The sequence below is a fragment of the Aquarana catesbeiana genome, linkage group LG07 (genome assembly GCF_042186555.1).
Source record: "Aquarana catesbeiana isolate 2022-GZ linkage group LG07, ASM4218655v1, whole genome shotgun sequence".
Classification (NCBI taxonomy): domain Eukaryota; kingdom Metazoa; phylum Chordata; class Amphibia; order Anura; family Ranidae; genus Aquarana; species Aquarana catesbeiana.
Genome location: NC_133330.1, coordinates 34,741,707 through 34,765,452, shown reverse-complemented (window position 1 = coordinate 34,765,452; position 23,746 = coordinate 34,741,707). Strand labels below are relative to the sequence as shown.

The window sequence follows — 23,746 nt, the reverse complement described above, 5'->3', positions numbered from 1 at the left end:
GCTGTAGCATGGTGGCCAAGACCATATAGTGGTTTAACAGGACAGGTTCCACTTAGAACAGGCCTTGCCATGGTCGACCAAAGAAGTTAAGTGCACGTGCTCAGCACCATATCCAGAGGTTGTCTTTGGGAAATAGACGTTTGAGTGCTACCAGCAATGCTGCAGAGGTTGAAGTGGTGGGGGGTCAGCCTGTCAGTGGTCAGACCATATGCCACACACTGCATCAAATTGGTCTGCATGGCTGTCATCCCAGAAGGAAGCCTCTTCTAAAGATGATGCACAAGAAAGCCCGCAAACAGTTTGCTGAAGACAAGCAGACTAAGGACATGGATTACTTGAACCATGTCCTGTGGTCTGATGAGACCAAGATAAACCTATTTCGTTCAGATGGTGTCAAGCGTGTGTGGCGGCAACCAGGTGAGGAGTACAAAGACATGTGTATTTTGCCTAGAGTCAAACATGGTGGTGGGAGTGTCATGGTCTGGGGCTGCATATGTGCTGCTGGCACTGGGGAATTACAGTTCATTGAGGGAACCATGAATGCCAACATGTACTGTGACATACGGAAGCAGAGCATGATCCCCTCCCTTCAGAGCATTATTTTAACATAACGACCCCAAACACACCTCTAAGATGACCACTGACTTGCTAAAGAAGCTGAGGGTAAAGGTGATGGACTGGCCAAGCATGTCTCCAGACTTAAACCCTATTGAGCATCTGTGGGGCATTCTCAAACGGAAGGTGGAGGAGCGCAAGGTCTCTAACATCCACCAGCTCTGTGATGTCATCATGGAAGAGTGGAAGAGGACTACAGTGGCAACCTGTGAAGCTCTACTGAACTCCATGCCCAAAAAGGTTAAGGCAGTGCTGGAAAATAATGGTAGCCACACAAAACTGTGACACTTTGGGCCCAATCTAGACATTTTCACTTAGGGGTGTACTCACTTTTGCTGCCAGCGGTTTAGACATTAATGGCTGTGTGTTGAGTTATTTTGAGGGGACAGCAAATTTGCACTGTTATACAAGCTGTACACTCACTACTTTACATTGTAGCAAAGTGTCATTTCTTCAGTGTTGTCACCTGAAAAGATATAACAAAATATTTACAAAAATGTGAGGGGTGTACTTACTTTTGTGAAAAGTAAGCCCGGGCAGTCATGCTGGTCCAGTGGCTTCAGTCATTGACCTACAAGTGAAGCTAGTGTCTCAGGGAGGTAATGATCCATCATTCTACAAGCGCCATATGCTGCCATATGCTTGCCTTTGTCCCGCTGTCTGACTGATCTGGATCTGCTGTGCACCATCCTCATATGACCCGTAAGGGAAAGTACTTCTGACCCTCTATAATCAAAGGGTCCCTGTTATAAGGTGAGAGGCCATCCTTTACATTGGTGGAGGGTTCACCAAAAGTCACTGAGATGTCAGCATGAAGCCACACTACACCTGAATGTTTGGATTGATTGTATTTTTATGGACTTTCATTGTTTCTTAATTTTGAGCGCTGCACCTTCTGTTTTTTATTGTTGCTTAGGGATTAGATTTTTGACCCTGGTGTCCAGCTGCTGTGTTTTATATACATATTTGCGCTGATTTGTTCTCTTTTTTTGATATTCTCTGAAACTGACCATAAATGATGGTTGTTTTCCAGCTATTAAGGTACATCCTGTAAATTTCCCACAATCAGATTTAAAACTACCATGAAAGTGTGAATGTGATTGATACTACTGCATAGAGCAGTTACACAGCCCTAGCTGACTACAACTAGAACTCGGATTGAGGTGAATTGGGAACAAAATATCCCCCCCATGGCAAGGTATTTTCCCCATGTTGTGGGCATGTGGCCTGGTATGGTTTAGGAGGGTGGGGGCACATGCTTGTCCCCCTTTTCTGGCCTGCCAGGCTGCATGCTAATATGATGGTCTGATATTGGTCAGATTTTGGTAGGAACACCATGTTTCTTTTCTTTTTTTTTTTTTGCATGGAGTTACCCCTTAAAATCCATACCAGACCCGAAGGGCTGAGTAAAGGGCTGTCATTTACTGGCAAATTTAAACAGTATTTTTTTCCTTTGCAAATGTCAGTGTTGCTGTAGCAGGTTGTATGCATTATACTTATGTGGTAGGTTCAGGGCATCCCCCAGGCACGGTATTTAAGGTATGTTTGCATTTTAATGTTGCCCATTAAGCAATATTAAAACTGCTGCTCCCCACCAAACAGAATTTAAACATTTTTTTTTTTGCTTCTATGCATGTTTCCCAAGGGAATTTATTTTACTATACTTTTCCTATTAGCCTTCAAAATGACCATTACTGTTTCCTAATATTCAGATTCCATTGACTTCAATGGGGTTAGGATTCGAACATCAGTAAAATTTGTGAACCTCCACCAAACTGAAGCCAAGTACATTCAACTCAACAACTTTCTGTGACTGTATCTACAGTGCCTTGAAAAATTATTCATGCCACCTGAAATTTCCACATTTTGCCATGTTGCCACAACCAAAAATGTAAATATATTTTTGGGATTTTATGTTATAGACCAACACAAAGTGGCACATAATTATGACATGAAAGGAAAATGATAAATGATTTTCAACATTTTTTACAATTAAATATCTGAAAAGTGTGGCGTTCATTTGTATTCAGCCCCCCTGAGTCAATACTTGTAGGACCACCTTTTGCTGCAATTACAGCAAAAGGTGGTTATAGATAGAGAGATAGATAGATAGATATCTATCTCTAATATAAATATATATATATATATATATATATATATATATATATATATATATAAATAAATATAGATATTGCCCTTCCAATGTTGTCCCTGAGGTTTAAAATTATTTTGTTTTAAGACTAGTGAAATAAAGTCAGCCCACTTTCATTCGTAGAGAGGTTCCAGAATCCAGAAACATTCTTCTTGTTCATCATTCCTTGTGTATTCTTTCTCAGTTTATTAGCCTTTCTTGACAGAGAAACAATGCATTCAGATGACCAGGCAGAGAGGGTTGTTTCTTGCGATCCTGGGTAAATACAAAGTTATAGAGTGTGTTTTTACAGTAAGGTCTCATGTACACTGCTGCTGGTAAACGGATGTTTAGGAGCAGTTGGGCGTTTTTTTCAGCTGCCCCTGAACTCTCCTCTATGTTATCTTATCAGTACATGTACACAGGGTCGTTTATAGTAGTTTCCAGGCAGTTGAGTTTAGAAGCATTTTTTTGGAACGCACAAAAAATGCATTCAGGATGGATGTTCAGAAGCATTTGAAATGTCAAATGCCTCTAACAGCTTGTAAACGAATATAAACGCGGTAACTCGAGTTTAGCCGCATTTCATTTACAGGCATTTTTCACTTTTGGCTTTTTCAAAAAAAAAATACTTCTAAACGCAAATGCGGCAAAACGCTGCTAAACACGGCATGTAAACGCGGCAAAATGGATGTTTTAAACGTCGGTTACTATCTGTCAAGTTAAATAGTTCAGGAGAGGTTGTAAAAACGTCCCATGCACATGAATCCCTATGGCACTAGAAGATATCTTAATGACTTGCAGAGAAAAATTGTTTCAATTTAGAGTGGGCTTCTCTTATTCAGGCTTGTTTGAGTAGAAATATGACCCATTGTCTATTGATGGAAAAATATCTTTAATTGCCATAGAGCTGTTGCAAACGTTCCTTTCGCAGCAAACTTTCAGTGTCTTTTGGGTTTAAAACTTGCACACCTGTTGTGGTGGGTTTATCTGGAGGTTATTTGGCATATCCCATTGCATATCCCATTATATACCATTCATATCGTAGATAATTTAATATCAAAAAACCTTGACAGTCATGTGGGCTTCTAGTTAAAGTTTGTTGAGGGGTCCATTTATAAGGTTTACTGATTTGCATCCTGTTCTGCAAAAATAGTGAGACTTACAGTATGTGCAGTTCCACCTTTAGCAACTACTCTTCCCTTAAGGCTAGTATGTTCACCAGTACTTTCATGACCTCAGGGCCTGATATTTATAGGATCGGGATGCTCCCCAGCAACCCTCAAAGAGAAAATGATAAAATACCATGTCGGTTCATAATGCAAAAAGGTTGAAGGCAGGTATTGTGTGCAGGAGTGACCAAGACTAGTATAAAAGAAAAAGAACCGCTGCTCCAGGTGTATAAAAATAAGGCTGATTGGAGTATCTTGCAGAGTGCTAGCCCCGGCCCACCCCCATGGGAAACTTGGAAAGAAGAAAGAAATGGCTGCACATCCAGAACTTCCGATTGCCTTTTATTTTGTTTCACAAAGACAACACCAAAGACACCAAACTGTGGTCACGTAGACGCGTTTCACACATACATCTTGTGCTTAATCATTGCCTAATGATTAAGCACAAGATGTATGTGTGAAACGCATCTACGTGACCACGGTTTGGTGTCTTTGGTGTTACCATTGTGAAACAAAATATAAGGCAAATGGAAGTTCTGGATGTGCAGCCATTTCTTTCTTCTGACCAAGACTAGTAACTGGCTGTACGCCAAGCAGGCAGTGGTCAGCTAGAAGTAGAGGCCATTGTCTAAACAAGAGTCAGAGAAGGAGGAAATCAGCAGAATATTTATTAACCAGGTAAATGTTAGAGCTGGTGGCAATCAGTAGAGTAAACCGAGCAGTCAGGTCAGGTGGAAATCAATAGAATAGGCTATATCAAGGCAAATGTCAGGCAAGGGGTCAAGCAAGAATAGCAATCCAAGTCAAGGCAAGGCACAAGTACAGGAGCCAAGAAGAGGAATGATAACACAGGCCAATGTTGGTAACACCACAGAGATCTACTGTATACTGTAAATGGTGAGCCCTATGTCTTCCCATTCAGATATAAATCCCAATTGTATTTGGACAGTACCAAGGATTGACTACCCGATGGGCATATCTGGTTCACTATAAGGGCTATTTCTATACATAATTGGGTTACAGTCAACTAAGCCTAAAGTTCCCAGCAGTCATGATTCTTCCACACTACAAAAGGACAGATGGTTAATATAAGATTGTTTGCATTATTCATCTTTTCACTCCTCCTTGATAGATTTTTGTATCCATTATGTTTAAAGTGAATGACTTCTGTGTATTATTTACCTGTGCTAGGTAACTCTGTTAAACTTTTTTTTCCACAGTGATCTCTGCTGTAGGTGGAAATGCAAATGGTCAGCCCTGTGTCTTCCCGTTTAAGTATAAATCGAAGTGGTATTTGGACTGTACCAGTGATGACGGCTCTGCAGGGCGTCTCTGGTGCGCTACAACAGCGAATTATGATGAGGACAAGAAGTGGGGATACTGTACACTTAACTGTAAGTTTTGTGTTTGGTCCTGCTTATGATATACTGTGGATTTAGCAAAACCCCATACTTATCTCTACATAAGCTGAACAGTTCTAATAAACACCCCCCTGTTCGGTTCGCACCAGAACATGCGAACAGGAAAAAAGTTTGTTTGAACATGCGAACACCATTAAAGTCTATGGGACACGAACATGAATAATCAAAAGTACTAATTTTAAAGGCTTATATGCAAGTTATTGTCATAAAAAGTGTTTGGGGACCTGGGTCCTGCCCCAGGGGACATGGATCAATGCAAAAAAAAAGTTTTAAAAACGGCCGTTTTTTCAGGAGCAGTGATTTTAATAATGCTTAAAGTCAAACAATAAAAGTGTAACATCCCTTTAAATTTCGTACCTGGGGGGTGTCTATAGTATGCCTGTAAAGGGGCGCATGTTTCCCGTGTTTAGAACAGTCTGACAGCAAAATGACATTTGAAAGGAAAAAAGCCATTTAAAACTACTCGCGGCTATTAATGAATTGCCGGTCCAACAATACACATAGAAGTTCATTGATAAAAAACGCCATGGGAATTCCCCACAGGGGAACCCCGAACCAAAATTTAAAAAAAAAAAATGACGTGGGGGTCCCCCTAAATTCCATACCAGGCCCTTCAGGTCTGGTATGGATTTTAAGGGGAACCCCGCACCAAAAAAAAAAAAAACGGCGTGGGGCCCCCCCAAAAATCCATACCAGACCCTTATCCGAGCACGCAACCTGGCAGGCCGCAGGAAAAGAGGGGGACGAGAGCGCCCCCCCTCCTGAACCGTACCAGGCCACATGCACTCAACATTGGGAGGGTGCTTTGGGGTAGCCCCCAAAACACCTTGTCCCCATGTTGATGAGGACAAGGGCCTCATCCCCACAACCCTGGCCGGTGGTTGTGGGGGTCTGCGGGCGAGGGGCTTATCGGAATCTGGAAGCCCCCCTCTTTTCCTGCGGCCTGCCAGGTTGCGTGCTCGGATAAGGGTCTGGTATGGATTTTTGGGGGGGACCCCACGCCGTTTTTTTTTTTTTTTTTTTTTTTTTTTTTTTGGCGCGGGGTTCCCCTTAATATCTATATCAGACCTGAAGGGCCTGGTATGGAATTTAGGGGGACCCCCACATCATTTTTTTTTTTTTAATTATGGTTCGGGGTTCCCCTGTGGGCAATTCCCATGCTGTTTTTATCAATGAACTTCTATGTGTATTGTCAGACTGCAATGCAATAGCCGCGAGTAGTTTTAAATGGCTTTTTTCCTTTCAAATGTCATTTTGCTGTCAGACTGTTCTAAACACGGGAAACATGCGCCCCTTTACAGGCATACTATAGACACCCCCCCAGGTACGAAATTTAAAGGGATATTACACTTTTATTGTTTGACTTTAAGCATTATTAAAATCACTGCTCCTGAAAAAACAGCCGTTTTTAAAACTTTTTTTTTGCATTGATCCATGTCCCCTGGGGCAGGACCCAGGTCCCCAAACACTTTTTATGACAATAACTTGCATATAAGCCTTTAAAATTAGCACTTTTGATTTCTCCCATAGACTTTTAAAGGGTGTTCCGCGGCATTCGAATTTGCGTTCGAGTCGAACATGTGTTCAACTCGAACTCGAAGCTCATCCCTACTCAGAAGCTTACAGATATTATCTGGGGTTCTGTTTAAAGAAGAGGTATATGTTGGGCAGCTTTAATTCCTTTAAATATCCCAGAACATTAAATATGTCTGTAAACATAACATTTCACATTGTTTTCTCTATTGAGAAATTTAAAATTATCCTGTCACCTCCAATTTCTTTGTGTCACCTGATTAAAGGTTAGTTATATCTATAAGTAGGCATCCCAGAATCTATGTAGATGATCATTCTCCCAGGCCCTGGTCTCTTTCTGGTATGAGAGTAAAGCCAGAAGATTTGTAGGGATGTCAGGAATGTTCTTCACACAACACCAAACATGTAAACTGTCTGCCTCTTCTCCTCCTTCCCAAAGATTATCCTTTTGTTTAATGGTATTGCCGTTAGCCAATGCTGTTTCTACACAACTTTCTGGTTTGCAGTTCTTATTTTAAAACAAACTGCACATTTCTTTGAATCATTTCCAGTTATCAAAAAACATAACAGTTACTTTTTTCATTTTGCAACTAAGATGTAGTTAAGAGGATGTGGTCATTTGGGCATAGCTCCCACATGATCCTCATTTGAAGGAATAATCCCAATTTTCAAACCAAATCCATCTGTTCATCTTTCCTCCTCAATTATTCCTCTTTTTGGCCCGATATACAGGGCCAAACTCTAATAAGAAATGTTTCTTTTTTAATTGTGAAAATTGTGTTATAGTGCACTAAACATTTGTAGCGGTACCCCCGTAGGGGCTGCTGACTTGGTTATTGGCAATTTGCCAATCATTCCTCTTTCAACCTCCCATCCCTGAATCAAAACAACCAGGCCTAGAAAGAACCACAGGCCTGGCCAAATTTACCTGCAACGAAGTCTTGCACTACCAAAATTACACTATAGCACCTACCCTAAAGTAGAGGGCGCTACACATTCAAACACCAAACCTCTAAAGCAGGGATCTCCAAACTTTTCAGTATGAGGGCCACATCATATATTTTACAGATATTTAGGGGCCAAAAAGAAAATTACTCCTCCTTTACATCTGGGTCCTGATCACAGTCCCCCTTTACATCATAGTCCACCTTACATCATGTGCCCATCAGAACTCTCCCATTGCATTAGTGCCCCAATCAGACTTCCCCTTACCCCCGTAATGCTGGGTTTACGCCAGTGGAATTTCATTAAAAAAAAACTATGTAAGAAAGTTTGTTCAATAATTATAATAATTAGTGGGGTCAAATCAACATTTGTTTAAGCTCAAAGTGATACAGTGATGAGAAAATTAAAACCCCAATAGCAAGGATAACTTGCCACAAATTTGCGGCAGTGTTTAATTGTAAGTCTGTTAACTTGCTGCACATTTTCACTGGCAAGTTGTTTGCTTGCAGAGCACTTTAAGCACAAGTACTAGTTGACTTTTGTAGCAAATTTGCATGGCAAGTTTCTAGCAAGAGCAAAGTTGCAGTGGTGAGTCTACAGCAAGAGCTCTGCAAGTCTACAGCATGAAAATTCAGCTGCAGTGACCCCTGTGGTGGGATGACTATTGCACAACATAACTGAACCAGAACTTGAAGCAGACGAGTTGAATGTTTGCAAAGAAAGTTGATCTGGAGTCATGCAATGCGGACTTGCTGCAATTGTGCAACAAACGTGTGAAGCCTGGCAAGTCTAGCAATAGCTTAGCATGTCATTTTCAAACTTGCAGCTTGCTATCTGGGAAGGAGCAGGATGGAAATGCTTTTTGAACGAACACATTTCTAACAGTGAATGTTAAAAGCAAATACAAGTTTAGCAGTATTTTCGAAGAACATTTGTCAAGCTGCTGAATGTGCTGAGAATTTTGATACAAATTTTTACATGAATGCGACCATTGTATGGCCAGCTTAGAGCACATTTGTGGCAGCAGAATGAAAGCGAGGAGGCAGAGCAGGTCTGGAGAAAGTTCCATCCTCCTGTGAATGCTGGGGCAAGCACACTGTTGGTTGCTAGGATGCTCTAGATCCTAGCGACCAGTGACAGGAATGATGATGGGGAAGGGGTGCCTGTTCTTGAGACTGCAGAAGGGAGTAGAGACCAGAGAAACCTGAATCCTCTATCTGTGCACATTGAGGACACACCAATGACCCTAGCTATAGGCCAGATAAACTCTGAGGAACTCACACGGTGGTGTAACATAATGTGTAGACAGGAGATGGGTGATGTCATTACACACTACCAGGAACCGATCAGAACACACAGGGAACAGTAGTGCAGCTCGCTATACAAACACCATATGGGACATTAATGACACAAGCGCTATTCTGATGTGCACTGGACTATGTGCATAATAAAATGTTAGCGTAATTTTTATATTTGAATAAATGTCTTCTGGTTTTCTGGTCTTGAGGGAGGAGGAGATAAAATGGAAGAAAGGTGGAAATGCCAATTTAACCCCTGAAGGGAAAGGTTTGATTTGACCTCTATAATTTGCAGGTCACACACCAAAATCTGAAAGCAAGAGGGCACGCAGGGTGGAACCAGAAGTGTGGTTGCTGTGGATCACTGTACTATTGGATTGAACTTTGATTTTGAAGGACATTTATTTTGCAGCATGATGGACTATACTTATATTTAAAGGCACAGATGTATTGGTGGAGGAAATATTACAAATAGATGGTCTATAATACAGTATATAAAGAGTAGCACATTGGAAGTGGATTTATATGTCTTAGCACATAAATATTAGATTAGGTGATATAGATTTACTGAGTTAGTAGAAATAGATAAGTAGCACTGCACTGGCTCAGAGTACATTTCATGAATGTGGGAAACACATTATAGTGTTGGCTACCTACTGACATAGATTAGGGTAAGTGCTGTGATTTACATATCATTTTTTCACAGTATAGTCTTTTGAAGTGTAAGAAGACAATAACTTTCCAGTGCTAACACTGACTGAGATAATATGAAAGAAATGGGGAGGGTCTAGCTAAGACTAAACTAACTAGCACTAAATAGATGAGGAGAACAGAGGAAGAAACCAAAATCAAAAAAAGTAAGCATGTTGCTGTGGCCCTAAACCACCGCTAGATGTAAGCATACTACAGAAAATGTTACAAAAAAATACATGTAAGTGAGGCAGAACATAATGGTCTGGATTTACTAAAGGCAAATAAACTGTGCACTCAGTTGCATTCAGTAAATGTGGTGAAGCTCTGCTGATTTCCATCATCCAATCACGTGCAAAATGCTGCTTTTTTATTTCCCTTGGGCTTATTTACCCTGGGCTTCTTTACTTTACAAAGCGAAGTGTAATACTAACAGCGAAAGAGCCGCTAAGTGCATTGCTTGAAGTCTTTTCCCCAATAGTTGTCCCACAGCCAAGAACGCAGTCACAGTCACTCTTTGGCTCAATAAACTGTCCAGGGGTTTTCTTTTTGATATTTTTATTTTTGAGTAGCTTGGATTGGGTTAGGGAATTGAGTAAGATATTCCAAGACTGTGTCTAAATAGGAGGACACGTCCTGTAGAACTATGAGTCTGTAGCAACTTGAGGAGATTGATCTACCTCTTGTAGAAAGTCCAAGCAAAGTCCTTTCACTAGGAATTAAATAGACTGAGCTCTTCAGGACACTGGACGTTCCCCTTTTACACACACAGCTGACTCTAACACATGAAGGGTGGCCTCTCTTTCTCTAGTCTGTATTCACAAATGTCCTTGGAAAATTGGTTGCCTCCTTCCAATATCCATGCAACACTTTCTCCCTGTGATACCAGATTAGATCCTCAGACGACCGTCCCTCAGTCATATTTATGCAGGTTTACAGCAAATCAGGCCTCCAGGTAGCCCACCGAAAGCCTCGACAACCCACAGGCACGTGGCAGGATGGCCTAAGGGGGTAAGCACCCCCCCCCCAGTAAGTTCTGATCTCCTAAGGAAAAATACCTCACCGCTTACTGTCCTAGAGTATTTATACAGGCTCCCAGCAGCCATCTGAGCGATCCTCCCCAGGGATTGACTAGGGATGTATGAATATTTAGCTGCTGATTAGACATTTCCTGCCCACCAATTTACAGAACTTTCTGGACTAATCAGGGGGGAACAGTTAATCCTGCAACTACTAAAACATGGACCATTGGTTACAGTGACCTAAAACTAAATTTGTCAACAAACTAGCTCCACCGGATATAGTGAGCCAAACTAAATTTACCTAATCCTAGCACCTATCTAGAAGGGTACCACAGAATCTTTACCACATTTAAATTTACTAATAAAAAAAGAGTGCAACTGTACTTGCAGAGTGCAATGTCTATTTGTCTTTAGTAAACCCACCCTATTATGTTCAAAGAGAAACATTTCTGTATATTATTTTCCTTTGCTAGGTAACGCTTTTATACTTTTTCTCCTGCAGTGATCTATACTGAAGATGGAACTGCTAATGGTGAGCCCTGTGTCTTCCCATTTAACTATAAGTCCAAGTGGTATTCAGACTGTACCAGTGATGCAACCTCTGATGGACGTCTCTGGTGCGCTACAACAGCGGATTATGCTAAGGATGGCAAGTGGGGATTCTGTAAACCTAATTGTAAGTGTTGTGTTGGTCTTGCTAGATATGCTGTGGGCTTAGCAAAGCTCCATACTTTTCTACATTAACAGAACAGTTGTGATGTATAGACCCCATATTATCTATGGTTCTGTTTATGGGATAGGTATGTTTGCCACTATTAGCTTCTTTAAATATCCCAGAACATAAAAATGTCTGTAAACATAACTTCACATTTTTACTTTATTACTTTAAAGGATCTAATTGTGTTCTCGTGTATTCTGCAACATCAAATTTCCCTGTATCACCTGACTAAATGGTAGTCATATTAATACGCATCCCAGAATCCCTGTAGATGGTCACGAAGCCATTAAATCTGTAGTGATGTCAGGTGCATTTTTCTTTACACCACACCAGAAATACAAATAATCTGCCTTGTTCCCATGCAAAGTTTAGGGGTTAGGCATCAGTAATGCAGAGTGCAGGGGTGAGTAGTATGTAACTCAGAGGTCCGCAGTAAGCCATGCAGAGCACAGGGGTCAAGAGTGAAGAATGTTGCACTACACCTTCTTTTTGTATAGTGTTTCTTTTTCATATGCCAGTTTGGCCATTGAGCCCCACCCTTCCATGGAGAAAGTGGATGAGTATCTGGTGGTACTATTTGTACCTTATTCTTTGGTTTTCATTTCTCTTTTTTTTTTTTTGTTCATTTTGTCAAGAGTGAGTAGTGCAGAGTTCAGAGGTCAGTAATATATAACATAGAGTTCAGAGGTCAGAAATAGGTAATGCAAAGTTCAGTAACACGGAGCTCCTAACTGATCCACATTTGAAGGAACAGTCCCTATTTTCAATCCAAATTCATCTGTCCATCTTTCCTCCTTAAAGAGCTTGTATACCCTCCTGTATACTTTGTACCAATAGGTAAGCCTAGAATAAGGCTTACCTATAGGTACTGTAAATATCTCCTAAACATGCGCCGTTTAGGAGATACGAAGAGATGCGCTCTGAAGTAACGGCCACCCGTGGCGTTTCTCCAGGAGCGTGTGCTGGTACAGGCCACTCCCGCATGCATGAGCGGGAGTGATGTCACACGGCTTCGGCCATGACACAGCCGGACCCTCGGAAGGAAGATGGGCGAAGATGGATGCGGCCTCCAGCGGGGACGGTGCGGGCTTCATTTGGAGGTAAGTGTCACATAATGTGCTAGTATGCGATGTATATACTAGCACATTATGCCTTTACTTCGCAGGTAAGAAGAAAGGAAGAAAAACCCATCAGGGTTTTCATCATCTTTAATTTTCCCTCTTTTTGGCCTAATGCATGACCCTCTATAAAAATAAATTATTTATCTAATAAAAGTGCTATAGTACACTAAACATTTAATCAAATCTCTAAAGTATTGTATTTGTTATTTTTAAAGGCCAGTATAAAGAAGCAGTAAAAAAAAAAAAAAAAAAATACATGTGGGTTTAACTAATCATTTTTTTGCATATTAAAATGTAAGGCTGTAGTATTTTTGCCAAATTCCCTTTTGCATTGTTGTGATCTCTGTAGTCAGCAGTGGGCCGTAGTCAGTCTAAAGCCTTGTACACATGATCGGACTTTCTGACGGGAAATGTGTGATGACAGGCTGTTGGAGGTAAATCCAACCGTGTGTATGCTCCATCGTGTACACAAGTCCGTCGGACAAAAGTCCAAAGTACAAACACGCATGCTCAGAAGCACGGACGAGCCAGAAGCGGTCAGTCTTGTAAACGAGTGTTCGTAATGGAGAAATAACATTCGTGACGCGGCAAATTTTGAGATCTCGAAATGCAGCGCACAATTCTCTTCTTCTTTATTGGGATCATAATGAAGCTGCTTTGCTGGTGAAACTGATGGGGTTATTGCAAACAAATTTTCAAAGACTTTTTTTTCTAGTGATATCAAGAATAGAATTATTATGCTTTTTTTTTTATTTGGGCAAGTTACCACAACGCGATTATCCCGTAGTTTTTAAGATCAAAGATACAACTATGTTGGTGTCCCTTGTTAATATTACATTTTTAAAATGTAACTGCCTACTCCCAAACTGTCATTTGAAGTAAAACACATAGCCAAGTATTGTTCTCTACAATTTTTATATTGTGCATTAAAAAAAAAAAACAAATAAAATTAGACATGCTATCTTCCAATAGAACTTAACCAAAAAGTGCATTTTATGCATCCAAAAATATAGAAAATATACCAAATCAAATCATTATTCAACCAAAAAAATTATGTCAAAGCAATAACTCCAAGGCCAATAATAAATAACACGTTAACTCCTCCAATTCCGCAACATGTCTGGTTGACGAAAACGAACTGAAAAGTGCAAAATGAAAAGTGAGAAACGAAAAGTGCGAAATGAAAAGCGTGAATCAACACTCACCAAACTTCTACTAACACGAAATTAGCAGAAGGAGCCCAAAGGGTGGCGCTAAAGAGCTGAAAAACAACGTAGTACCTCACTACGTTCATATTTTTTGGCCGACAATTCCTTGCCGTTTGTATGCAAGACAAATTTGGGCCAACGCTCTTCAGACAAAAGTCCATGGTTTTGTTGGCCAACAATCCCATCGTGTGTACGAGGCTTAACTGTACCTCAACAGGAGAGTTTTCTAAGCATAGAGTCTATTTTCTCTGCCACAGATTCAATATTCAAAAATCAATCAATACATGAATCAACAAAATGGGTATTGTGTAAAATTGTGTATCAAATTATTTTAAAAACAAAAACACAATAACAAATCACTAAATGTGAACATAAAGTTTCAAAAACGTATCCTTGTGCAATATGTGAAGCCATATATATACACTGGTGCCAAAAAGCTTGTGACCTCCACTTTCCCCAGTGGGCACACTCTCTTCTTCTTGGATTCTGTAGACCTTTGAATAAAAAGGCCATGCAGAGCATGTCTCCTTTAAGATAGGACAGGGCTAAACTCACATGTGTTTTAAAATGAATCAGGTTCATCTGATGACTGCAGGAAAACATTTCTCAAGGGCTGGTGCAGTGTAAGGTCTCACCACTCCCAGAGCTGCACTGTGTGACCACGTCTAGGCAGTCCTAGGTAGCACCTCCCACAAGCACAATCCCCTTGTTCTGCCTAATTTGTTGATGTATTCCATTTATGTGGTACATGTTGTTATGTGTTATTGTAAGTTGTCATATACAGTAGGTGCATGGGCATGCAGTATATGATTTGATGCACTAGATAGGATTAATTTATTTGAATTGGATTTAAAAGAAAAAAAAGTTAGTTGTTGCTTTGCTTTTTCACTTTTAATAAGTTGTATTAAAGTTTAATAGTATACATAGCATAACCTGTACAAATATAGAAAAGTAACCAGCATGGACAATTCTAGAGTGCATCTGTAAGTCATTAGAGACGATAAAGGTGATTCAAAATAAATACAAATAAAAAAAATAAAGAGTAGTAAGTGTAACTACATCAAATATTGGTTTTCTATAGCTGCACTCAAGGCACAAAAACATTTATTCAAAGGGCTGTATTAATATTTTTCTTCAGCTGACCAATTTGTTGGGGCCCAACTGTTATGGTGGAGTGCTCCAGTTAGTGCACCTTTAAGAACAGATGCAGGCACTGACATTGGGGTTTATTTACTAAAGGCAAATCCACTGTGCACTGCAAGTGGCTGTAGATCTGAGAGGAACATGCAAGGAAAATAAAAAACAGCATTTTTGCTTGTACATGATTGGATGATAAAATCAGCCTCATTTCAGATCTTCCTCTCAGATTTACAGCGACTGCACTTCCAAGTGCACTTGTAGTGCAGAGTGGATTTGCCTTTAGTAAATCAACCCCACTGTGTTTCTTGTAGACAAATCTGTCCCTCTTTTGTCAAGGTGCAGTGCAGTGGTGGCCTGTGACCTCCCACCAACTCTGTATCAGCAAGGGATCTCCTTCTGCTTACTAAGCAAAATAGCTCCAGTCAGTGTTCCCAGTGTCCAGCAACTCAATCAGAAAACAAGCCCATCCAGGTTACAAGGCATTCTCTGATGTGGCTGCCATTGCGTCTCTCCTTCCCTAAGGTACAGCTGTCCACTCACAGCCCCAGTTCCTCCACAAGTCATCCCCTCTTCTTCTTCTCAGCCTGGGAAAATTACGCCACTCCTCCTGCCTCTGGGACCTGAAGTCCTTTCCTTTAGGATCTGAATCCAGCTCTGTAAAACAATTCTTCACACTTCTCCCAGAGTCTTTAGCAGTCCACATCTTCAGTACGCACCTAGTGTATGGAGGGTGGGCTTAACACTCTCTGCTCTATTTTCTATAACAGCAGCCTCTCCTGCAGCTGTGCCTTGTAAACTGACTCTGTCACTGATCAGACACAGAATCCTCTTCCTAAATGTGAACAGATGCAGCACTACAAACAGTAAACTGAGAGTCAGATCCATGATGTTACAGACAGTTTTGCAGATCAGGCTACATTAATAAAGCTGCGGCTTTGCAATTCCAATGCAAATGGTCTTGTGTATTACTTGGGCAGGGTTCAAATTTCCATATTCAATTGGGCTACGGTCAACTAAGGGTATAGTTCTTAGCAGCCATGGTTGTTCTATAAAAGGTCTGATGATTAATATGGGATTTCTCACATTATTACTAATTTTAACTACTCATTTAATTACTCATTGAAATTGTTTTTCCTCACTAGGTAACTCTGTTATACTTTTTTTATTTCACAGTGAGCTATGCTATAGGTGGAAATGCTAACGGTGAGCCCTGTGTCTTCCCATTTAAGTATAGTTCCACGTGGTATCCAGATTGTACTGGTTATAAAAGCTCCGGTGGGCGTCTCTGGTGTTCTACAACATCGGATTATGATAAGGATAAGAAGTGGGGATACTGTACACGTAATTGTAAGTGTTGTGTTTGGTCTTGCTGGTGATATGCTATTGGTTTTGCGAAGCTCCATACTTATCTCTAAATTAAAGTAGAACTATAGGCAAAACTTTTTTTTTTCATTTTGGATAGAGCAAGGGAGGATTATAACCCCTGTCAGAATTTTTTTTTCACCATCTGTGTCTTATTGCGGAGATTTACTTTCACTTCCTGTCCCATAGCCAAACAGGAAGTGTGGGGAAATCCATGCAAATTAGGGGAATTTCTCAGGGACCTCCAGGTCAGCAAAACTAGTGTCCCTATTGGAAGATTTTCCCTCTATTACTTTTCTATTACTTTTCTGGGGACAATTTGGGATTTTCTTTTACTTTCACTTTCAATGATAATGGTAAACAGGACAAATAGAGAGGGTGAATCCCCTAACAGGGGGCACAGCCAGCAATACAAACTGCAGTTGTAGTCCATCTCCACTCTATCCAAAACTAAAAAAAAAAAATTTGCCCTTAATTATACTTTAACAGAACAGTTGTGATGTACAGGCCCAAGAAGATTACATACAGTATCTCACAAAAGTGAGTACACCCCTCACATTTTTGTAAATATTTTATTATATCTTTTCATGCGACAACACTGAAGAAATGACACTTTGAGTGTACAGCTTGTATAACAGTGTACAGTGTTACAAGGTCTTAGGTGTGAATGGGGAGCAGGTGTATTAAATTTGGTGTTATCGCTCTCACTCTCTCATACTGGTCACTGGAAGTTCAACATGGCACCTCATGGCAAAGAACTCTCTGAGGATCTGAAAAAAAGAATTGTTGCTCTACATAAAGATGACCTAGGCTATAAGAAGATTGCCAAGACCCTGAAACTGAGCTGCAGCACAGAGGCCAAGACCATACAATGGTTTAACAGGACAGGTTCCACTCAGAACAGGCCTCGCCATGGTCGACCGAAGAAGTTGAGTGCACGTGCTCAGCGTCATGTCCAGAAGTTGTCTTTGGGAAATAGACGTATGAGTGCTGCCAGCATTGCTGCAGAGGTTGAAGGGGTGGGGGGGTCAGACTGTCAGTGCTCAGACCATACACCGCACACTGCATGAAATTGGTCTGCATGGCTGTTGTGCCAGAAGGAAGCCTCTTCTAAAGATGATGCACAAGAAAGCCCAAAAACAGTTTGCTGAAGATAAGCAGACTAAGGACATGGATTACTGGAACCATGTCCTGTGGTCTGATGAGACCAAGGTAAACTTATTTGGTTCAGATGGTGTCAAGCGTGAATGGTGGCAACCAGGTGAGGAGTACAAAGACAAGTTTGTCTTGCTTAGTCGGGCATTGTGGTGGGAATGTCATGGTCTGGGGCTGCATAAGTGCTGCCGCCACTGGGGAGCTACAGTTCATACAGGGAACCATGAATGCCAACATGTATTGTGACACACTGAAGCAGAGCATGATCCGATCCCTTCAGAGACTGGGCCGCAGGGAAGTATTACAACATGATAACGACCCCAAACATACCTCCACTGCCTTGCTAAAGAAGCTGAGAATAAAGGTGATGGACTGGCCAAGCATGTCTCCAGACCTAAACCCTATTGAGCATCTGTGGGGCATCCTCAAACGGAAGGTGGAGGAGCGCAAGGTCTCTAACATCCACCAGCTTCGTGATGTTGTCATGGAGGAGTGGAAGAGGACTCCAGTGGCAACCTGTGAAGCTCTGGTGAACTCCATGCCCAAGAGGGTTAAGGCAGTGCTGGAAAATAATGGTGGCCACACAAAATATTGACACTTTGGGCCTAATTTGGACATTTTCACTTAGGGATGTACTCACTTGTGTTGTCAGCAGTTTAGACAATAATGGCTGTGTGTTTAGTTATTTTGAGGGGACAGCAAATTTGCACTGTTATACAAGCTGTACACTCACTACATTACATTGTAGCAAAGTGTAATTTCTTCAGTGTTGTCACGTGAAAAGATATAATAAAATATTTACAAAAATGTGAGGGGTGTACTCACTTTTGTGAGATACTGTATATTATCTGTGGTTCTGTTTAAGGGATAGGTACTGTATATGCTTGTCAGCATTAGATCCTTTATTTTCCTTTCTTGCTTCTTCATTGTCCAGCTTTCACATCCTTAGAGAGTGACAGAAAATACCATAGTCCCAACAGTTTTGATCTTTGTACTTATAGACACATCAGTACTGTTGAAGATCTTTTCATCTTTGCTCTTCCAGTTGGCAGTGTGTGTGGTTTTCTTGGCTGCTGGATCTTGTTAGGTTAAAAACTGATCCAAGGAGGCAGAAGCTGTCTTCTATTCCATCAGTTTTTACATATCTAAAGTGATCTGTCTTCCTTGCCATCATAAACTTATGCAGCATACACATGGTCTGACTTTTCGACCGGACTGGTCCGATGGATCGAGTCCGGCGGACAATCCAATCGTGTGTGGGCTTCATCGGACCTTCAGCAGACTTTTCCAGTCGAAAATCTGACGGACTTTAGATTTGGAACATGCTTCAAATCTTTACGTCGTAACTCCGCCGGACCCAGAAATTCACTCGTCTGTATGCTAGTCCGACAGACAAAAACCGATGCTAGGGCAACTATTGGCTATCAACTTCCTTTTTTTTAAACGGTGTACATCATCACGTACGAATCCGTCGGACTTTGGTGTGATCGTGTGTAGGCAAGTCTGTTTGTTAAAAAGTCAGTCGGAAGTCCGTCAAAGGTCCGTTGAAAGTCCATCGGAAAGTCAGTCGGACCAGTCCGGTCAAAGTCTGCCCGTGCGTACGCGGCTTAAGTAATAATTATACTTTTATGTGAGGTTCCCGATCCCGAGGTATTCTACATTTTCAGCTTATGTGTGTCTTATGAGTCATTAGCATATCCAAGATTGTTGAAAATTTCTTCCTTCATTACCCAGACAGAAAATAACTGGTTTGTTGAAAACTAAGCATTGCAAAGGAAATCTAGCTTATCAGTTTTACATTGGCTGTCAAAAGAAAATTTAATGGATTCTCTCAGTTTAAAAGATTACAAGAGGACTTTCCGCTAGATCTGCAAACACATCCACTATCCTTCAGATATAGATCATCTGCAAGATGATTCATTTATATAAAATGCAATGGCTTAATACCTATTTTGCAATGTTTCTTTATAAATTACTGCACATAAAAAATAATGTTGGTATTTAAAATTACACAAGCCAATTAGTACAACATTAGTCTTGAAAAACAATAACTGTAATGCCCCGTACACACGGTCGGATTTTCCGATGGAAAATGTCCGATCGGAGCGTGTTGTCGGAAATTCCGACCGTGTGTGGGCTCCATCGGACATTTTCCATCAGATTTTCCGACACACAAAGTTGGAGAGCAGGAGGTAAAATTTTCCGACAACAAAATCCGTTGTCGGAAATTCTGATCGTGTGTACACAAATCCGACGGACAAAGTGCCACGCATGCTCAGAATAAATAAAGAGATGAAAGCTATTGGCCACTGCCCCGTTTATAGTCCCAACGTACGTGTTTTACGTCACCGCGTTTAGAACGATCGGATTTTCCGACAACTTTGTGTGACCGTGTGTATGCAAGACAAGTTTGAGCCAACATCCGTCGGAAAAAATTCTAGGATTTTGTTGTCGGAATGTCCGAACAAAGTCCGACCGTGTGTACGGGGCATTAGTGTAATTTAAAAATAATTATTTTTAGTATATTTAAATCCACGGCTTCCATTAAAGTGATATTAAATCCTCCAACAACAAAAAAAAATAATAAATGCAGCTACATACCTAGTGTCACTGTTGCTTCCTTTTCCAGTTTTGTTTAGTCTTTTTTACATTACCAGCCTATGAAAGGCTTTGTTGTTCCTTTGTTGAGTTTCCACCTATAGGGTATCACCTTTTTCTTCAGTGTCTTCCTGGTGATACCCACTACCTGTTGCCTTGTGTGTTCGATGAAGTGTAGTAGGGGTCTCCCATGCAAAGTAGCGGATGCTTTCTTTCTAAAATTTAGTGCTATAAACTTTTTAAGCAGGCATATGCATTTAGAGTGACAAAAGAAGAGATCCATCAGAAGAAAATGCTTTGGATTTAAAGGAAAAATAATTGTTGGTTTGCTTTTCAAAACTCATCTCCAGGGACAAAAACTTTTCCTTAAATAATAAAAGTTAACTCTGGGTATCTCTTTCATACATTTTTTTTCCACAGTTATCTCAGCTGTAGAAGGAAAGGCTAGTGGTGAGCCCTGTGCCTTCCCATTTAAGTATAAGTCCAAGTGGTATATGGACTGTACTGGTGATGGAACCTCTGATGGACGTCTTTGGTGTGCTACAACAGCAGATTATGATACGGATGGGATATGGGGATACTGTTCATGTAAATGTAAGTGTTATGTTTGGTCTTTCTGATAATAAGCTGATGAGTGATGATATGCTGTGGGTTTAGCAAAATTCTATATTTATATATAAAGCACATCCGTAGGATGGGTAATGGGCCAAATGATCAAACTGAGACAACCTCTTCCTCCCTCTCATAGAAACATAATATTTATGAATTATGCAGATTAATAGTTTGTCATTGACCCTCCTTTTTGAGGTCATATCCTCTTTTTTCATATTTTACCTTTCCAGCTCCAGTCCTCTGGGAGTTAGTTGGATGCCTGTCCTTGTGGTGAAGACAAGTTTTAATAACCAATGTTATAAATATAATAGTTTTGGGTGCTCACAGTCCATGTCATTTCATGTTAGTTTATTAAAGATGTTAGCTAATAAATATGCTGTTTTAATCCAATAAAGTTGTGACTTTGCCCTTCCATTGCAAATTGTCTTGTGTTTTAATTAGGCAGGGCTCAAAATGTTATATATTTGGTCAGAGTCAACTAAGTCATGATTCTTCTACACTATAAATGGTCTGATGGTTAATATGAGATTCCCCACATTATTCATCTTTTTACTCTTCCTTAATAAATCTTTGTATACATTGGGTTTATAGAGAAGCACTTTCTGTATATCATTTTCCTTTGCTAGGTAACTTTGTTGTACTTTTTTTCCATAGTGGTTTTTACTATAGGTGGAAACGCTAACGGTCTGCCCTGTGTCTTCCCATTTACATATAAGTCCCAGTCATATTCGGACTGTACTGGTGATGGAAGTTCTGATGGGCGTCTCTGGTGCGCTACAACGTCGAATTATGATACGGATCAGACATGGGGATACTGTTCATGTAAATGTAAGTGTTGTTTGGTCTTGTTGATGATATGCTCTGGGTTTAGCAAAACTTATCTTTTCAGCAGAACAGTTGTGATGTATAGGCCCCAGAAGCTTACAGATATTATCCATGGTGTTTAAAGAATAGGTACATGTCTTCCAGCATTATATCCTATAAAATATCACAGAACATAAAACATGTCTGTAAATATAACTTTTCACATCTTTTGATTTGATGATTTTTTCAGTTATTTTGTCATCTGGATTTCTCTGTATTGCCTTAGTAAAGGATAGTCATCAATAAACAGGCATCCTAGAATACCTGTAGATGATCATAGTCCCAGGCCTCAGTCTCCCCCTAGTATGAGAATGCAGCCAGTAGATCAACTTTTGGGATTGAAATTGTTATTTTTAATTTTTAAACTTCTTTGAATCTTTTCCAGTTATCAAAAACACAAAACAGTGTTTGAATTCAGTCTTGTAACTAAGACACATTTTAAAATATGATATCGTTTAGAGAATGTGGGCTGTGTTTGGGTACACACAGTCTATGTCTATGTTGGTTTAGTAAAGATGTTGGTTATTAAATGAGCTGTTTTAACCCAATAAAGAGGTGGCTTTGCCTAACAGCGTGGGCCTATCACCACAGAACGGGTCCGCTGGTCTACACTCTGCACCTCTATCATTAGAGAGTGGGTCTGCCGGTGAATTCCCTGCATCTCTAGTAGTACAAATCGAGTTCACCAAAACTCAACACATCAATCCATGAGGGCCTCTCCACCACAAGTACCGATGGATAAGTTGCAGGAATCTGGTGAGGACGTTCTCAATCCATTGTATGCATTGTACAGCAGAAAATATAACTTTAGCCCACCACTACTTTACCCTCCAGCTCCCTGGGAATCACCCAACCTATTTAGTCTACTCTTAATACTACTGCTTTAATCATCCAGAACTGTACCATTAAACTAGTATTAACATTTCCTCCCCTTCAAAATTAACCTAGTATTACCATTTCCTCCCTCTTTAAAATTATCATAGTTTCACTGGTTCAAGGTTTACTATAAGTTAACTTCTCCAGTTTTTTTTTTTTTTTTGCTGCAGTACATGCGAACAGGCAAAATATTTGGCAAGAACACATGAACACCGTTAAAGTCTATGGGACATGAACATGAACATTCAAAAGTGTTCATTTTAAAGGCTTATATGCAAGTTATTGTCATAAAAAGTGTTTGGGGACCTGGGTCCTTCCCCAGGGGACATGTATTAATGAAAAAAAAGTTTTAAAAACGGGCGTTTTTTCGGGAGCAGTGATTTTAATAATGCTTAAAGTGAAACAATAAAAGTGAAATATTCCTTTAAAATTTTGTACCTGAGGGGTGTCTATAGTATGCCTGTAAAGTGGCGCATTTTTCCTGTGTATTGAACAGTCCCTGCACAAAATGACATTTCTAAAGGCAAAAAAGTAATTTAAACTACTAGCGGCTATAATGAATTGTCGGGTCCCGGCAATACAGATAAAAGTCATTGAAAAAAACGGCATGGGTCCCCCCCCCAGCCCATTACCAGGCTCTTTGGGTCTGGTATGAATACTAAGGGGAACCCCAAACCAAAATTTTTAAAAAAATTGCGTGGGGTCCCCCCAAATTCCATACCAGGCCCCTCAAGTCTGGTATGGATATTAAGGGGAACCCCACGCCAAAATGAAAAAAAAAATGGAATGGGGGTCCCTCCAAAAATCCATACCAGACCCTTATCTGAGCACGCAACCTGGCAGGCCACAGTAAAAGAGAGGGGGACGAGAGAGCGCCCCCCCCCTTCCTGAACCGTACCAGGCCACATGCCCTCAACATGGGGGGGTGCTTTATCTATCAACACTGAAGAAATTGCAATAACAGTGTAAATTTGCTGACCCCTCAAAATAACTCAACACACAGCCAATAATGTCTAAACCGTTGGCAACAAAAGTGAGTACACCCTTAAGTGAAAACGTCCAAATTGGGCCCAAAGTGTCAATACTTTGTGCGGCCAGCATTATTTTCCAGCACTGCCTTAACCCTCTTGGGTTTGGAGTTCACCAGAGCTTCATAGATTGCCACTGGAGTCCTCTTGTTGGCATTCCCTCAATGAATTGTAGCTCCCCACTGCCGGCAGCACTAGCATCCCCAGACCATGACACTCCCACCACCATGCTTTACT

The 23,746-nt window shown here is 40.6% G+C and overlaps 1 protein-coding gene across 3 annotated transcripts in view; it reads left to right on the top strand.

The window, feature by feature from the left end:
- The window catches only part of LOC141102908 (uncharacterized), a 253,396-nt gene that overhangs the window by 10,351 nt on the left and 219,299 nt on the right, over nucleotides 1-23,746 (top strand). For 2 of the 3 annotated variants that reach the window (XM_073591948.1, XM_073591950.1), the window contains exons 2-6: nucleotides 5,139-5,312; nucleotides 11,330-11,503; nucleotides 16,188-16,361; nucleotides 20,550-20,723; nucleotides 21,396-21,569. In XM_073591948.1, the coding sequence (XP_073448049.1) occupies nucleotides 5,139-5,312; nucleotides 11,330-11,503; nucleotides 16,188-16,361; nucleotides 20,550-20,723; nucleotides 21,396-21,569 (870 nt within the window). The remainder of the gene's footprint in view (nucleotides 1-5,138; nucleotides 5,313-11,329; nucleotides 11,504-16,187; nucleotides 16,362-20,549; nucleotides 20,724-21,395; nucleotides 21,570-23,746) is intronic. The other variant, XM_073591949.1, reaches the window with a different exon arrangement.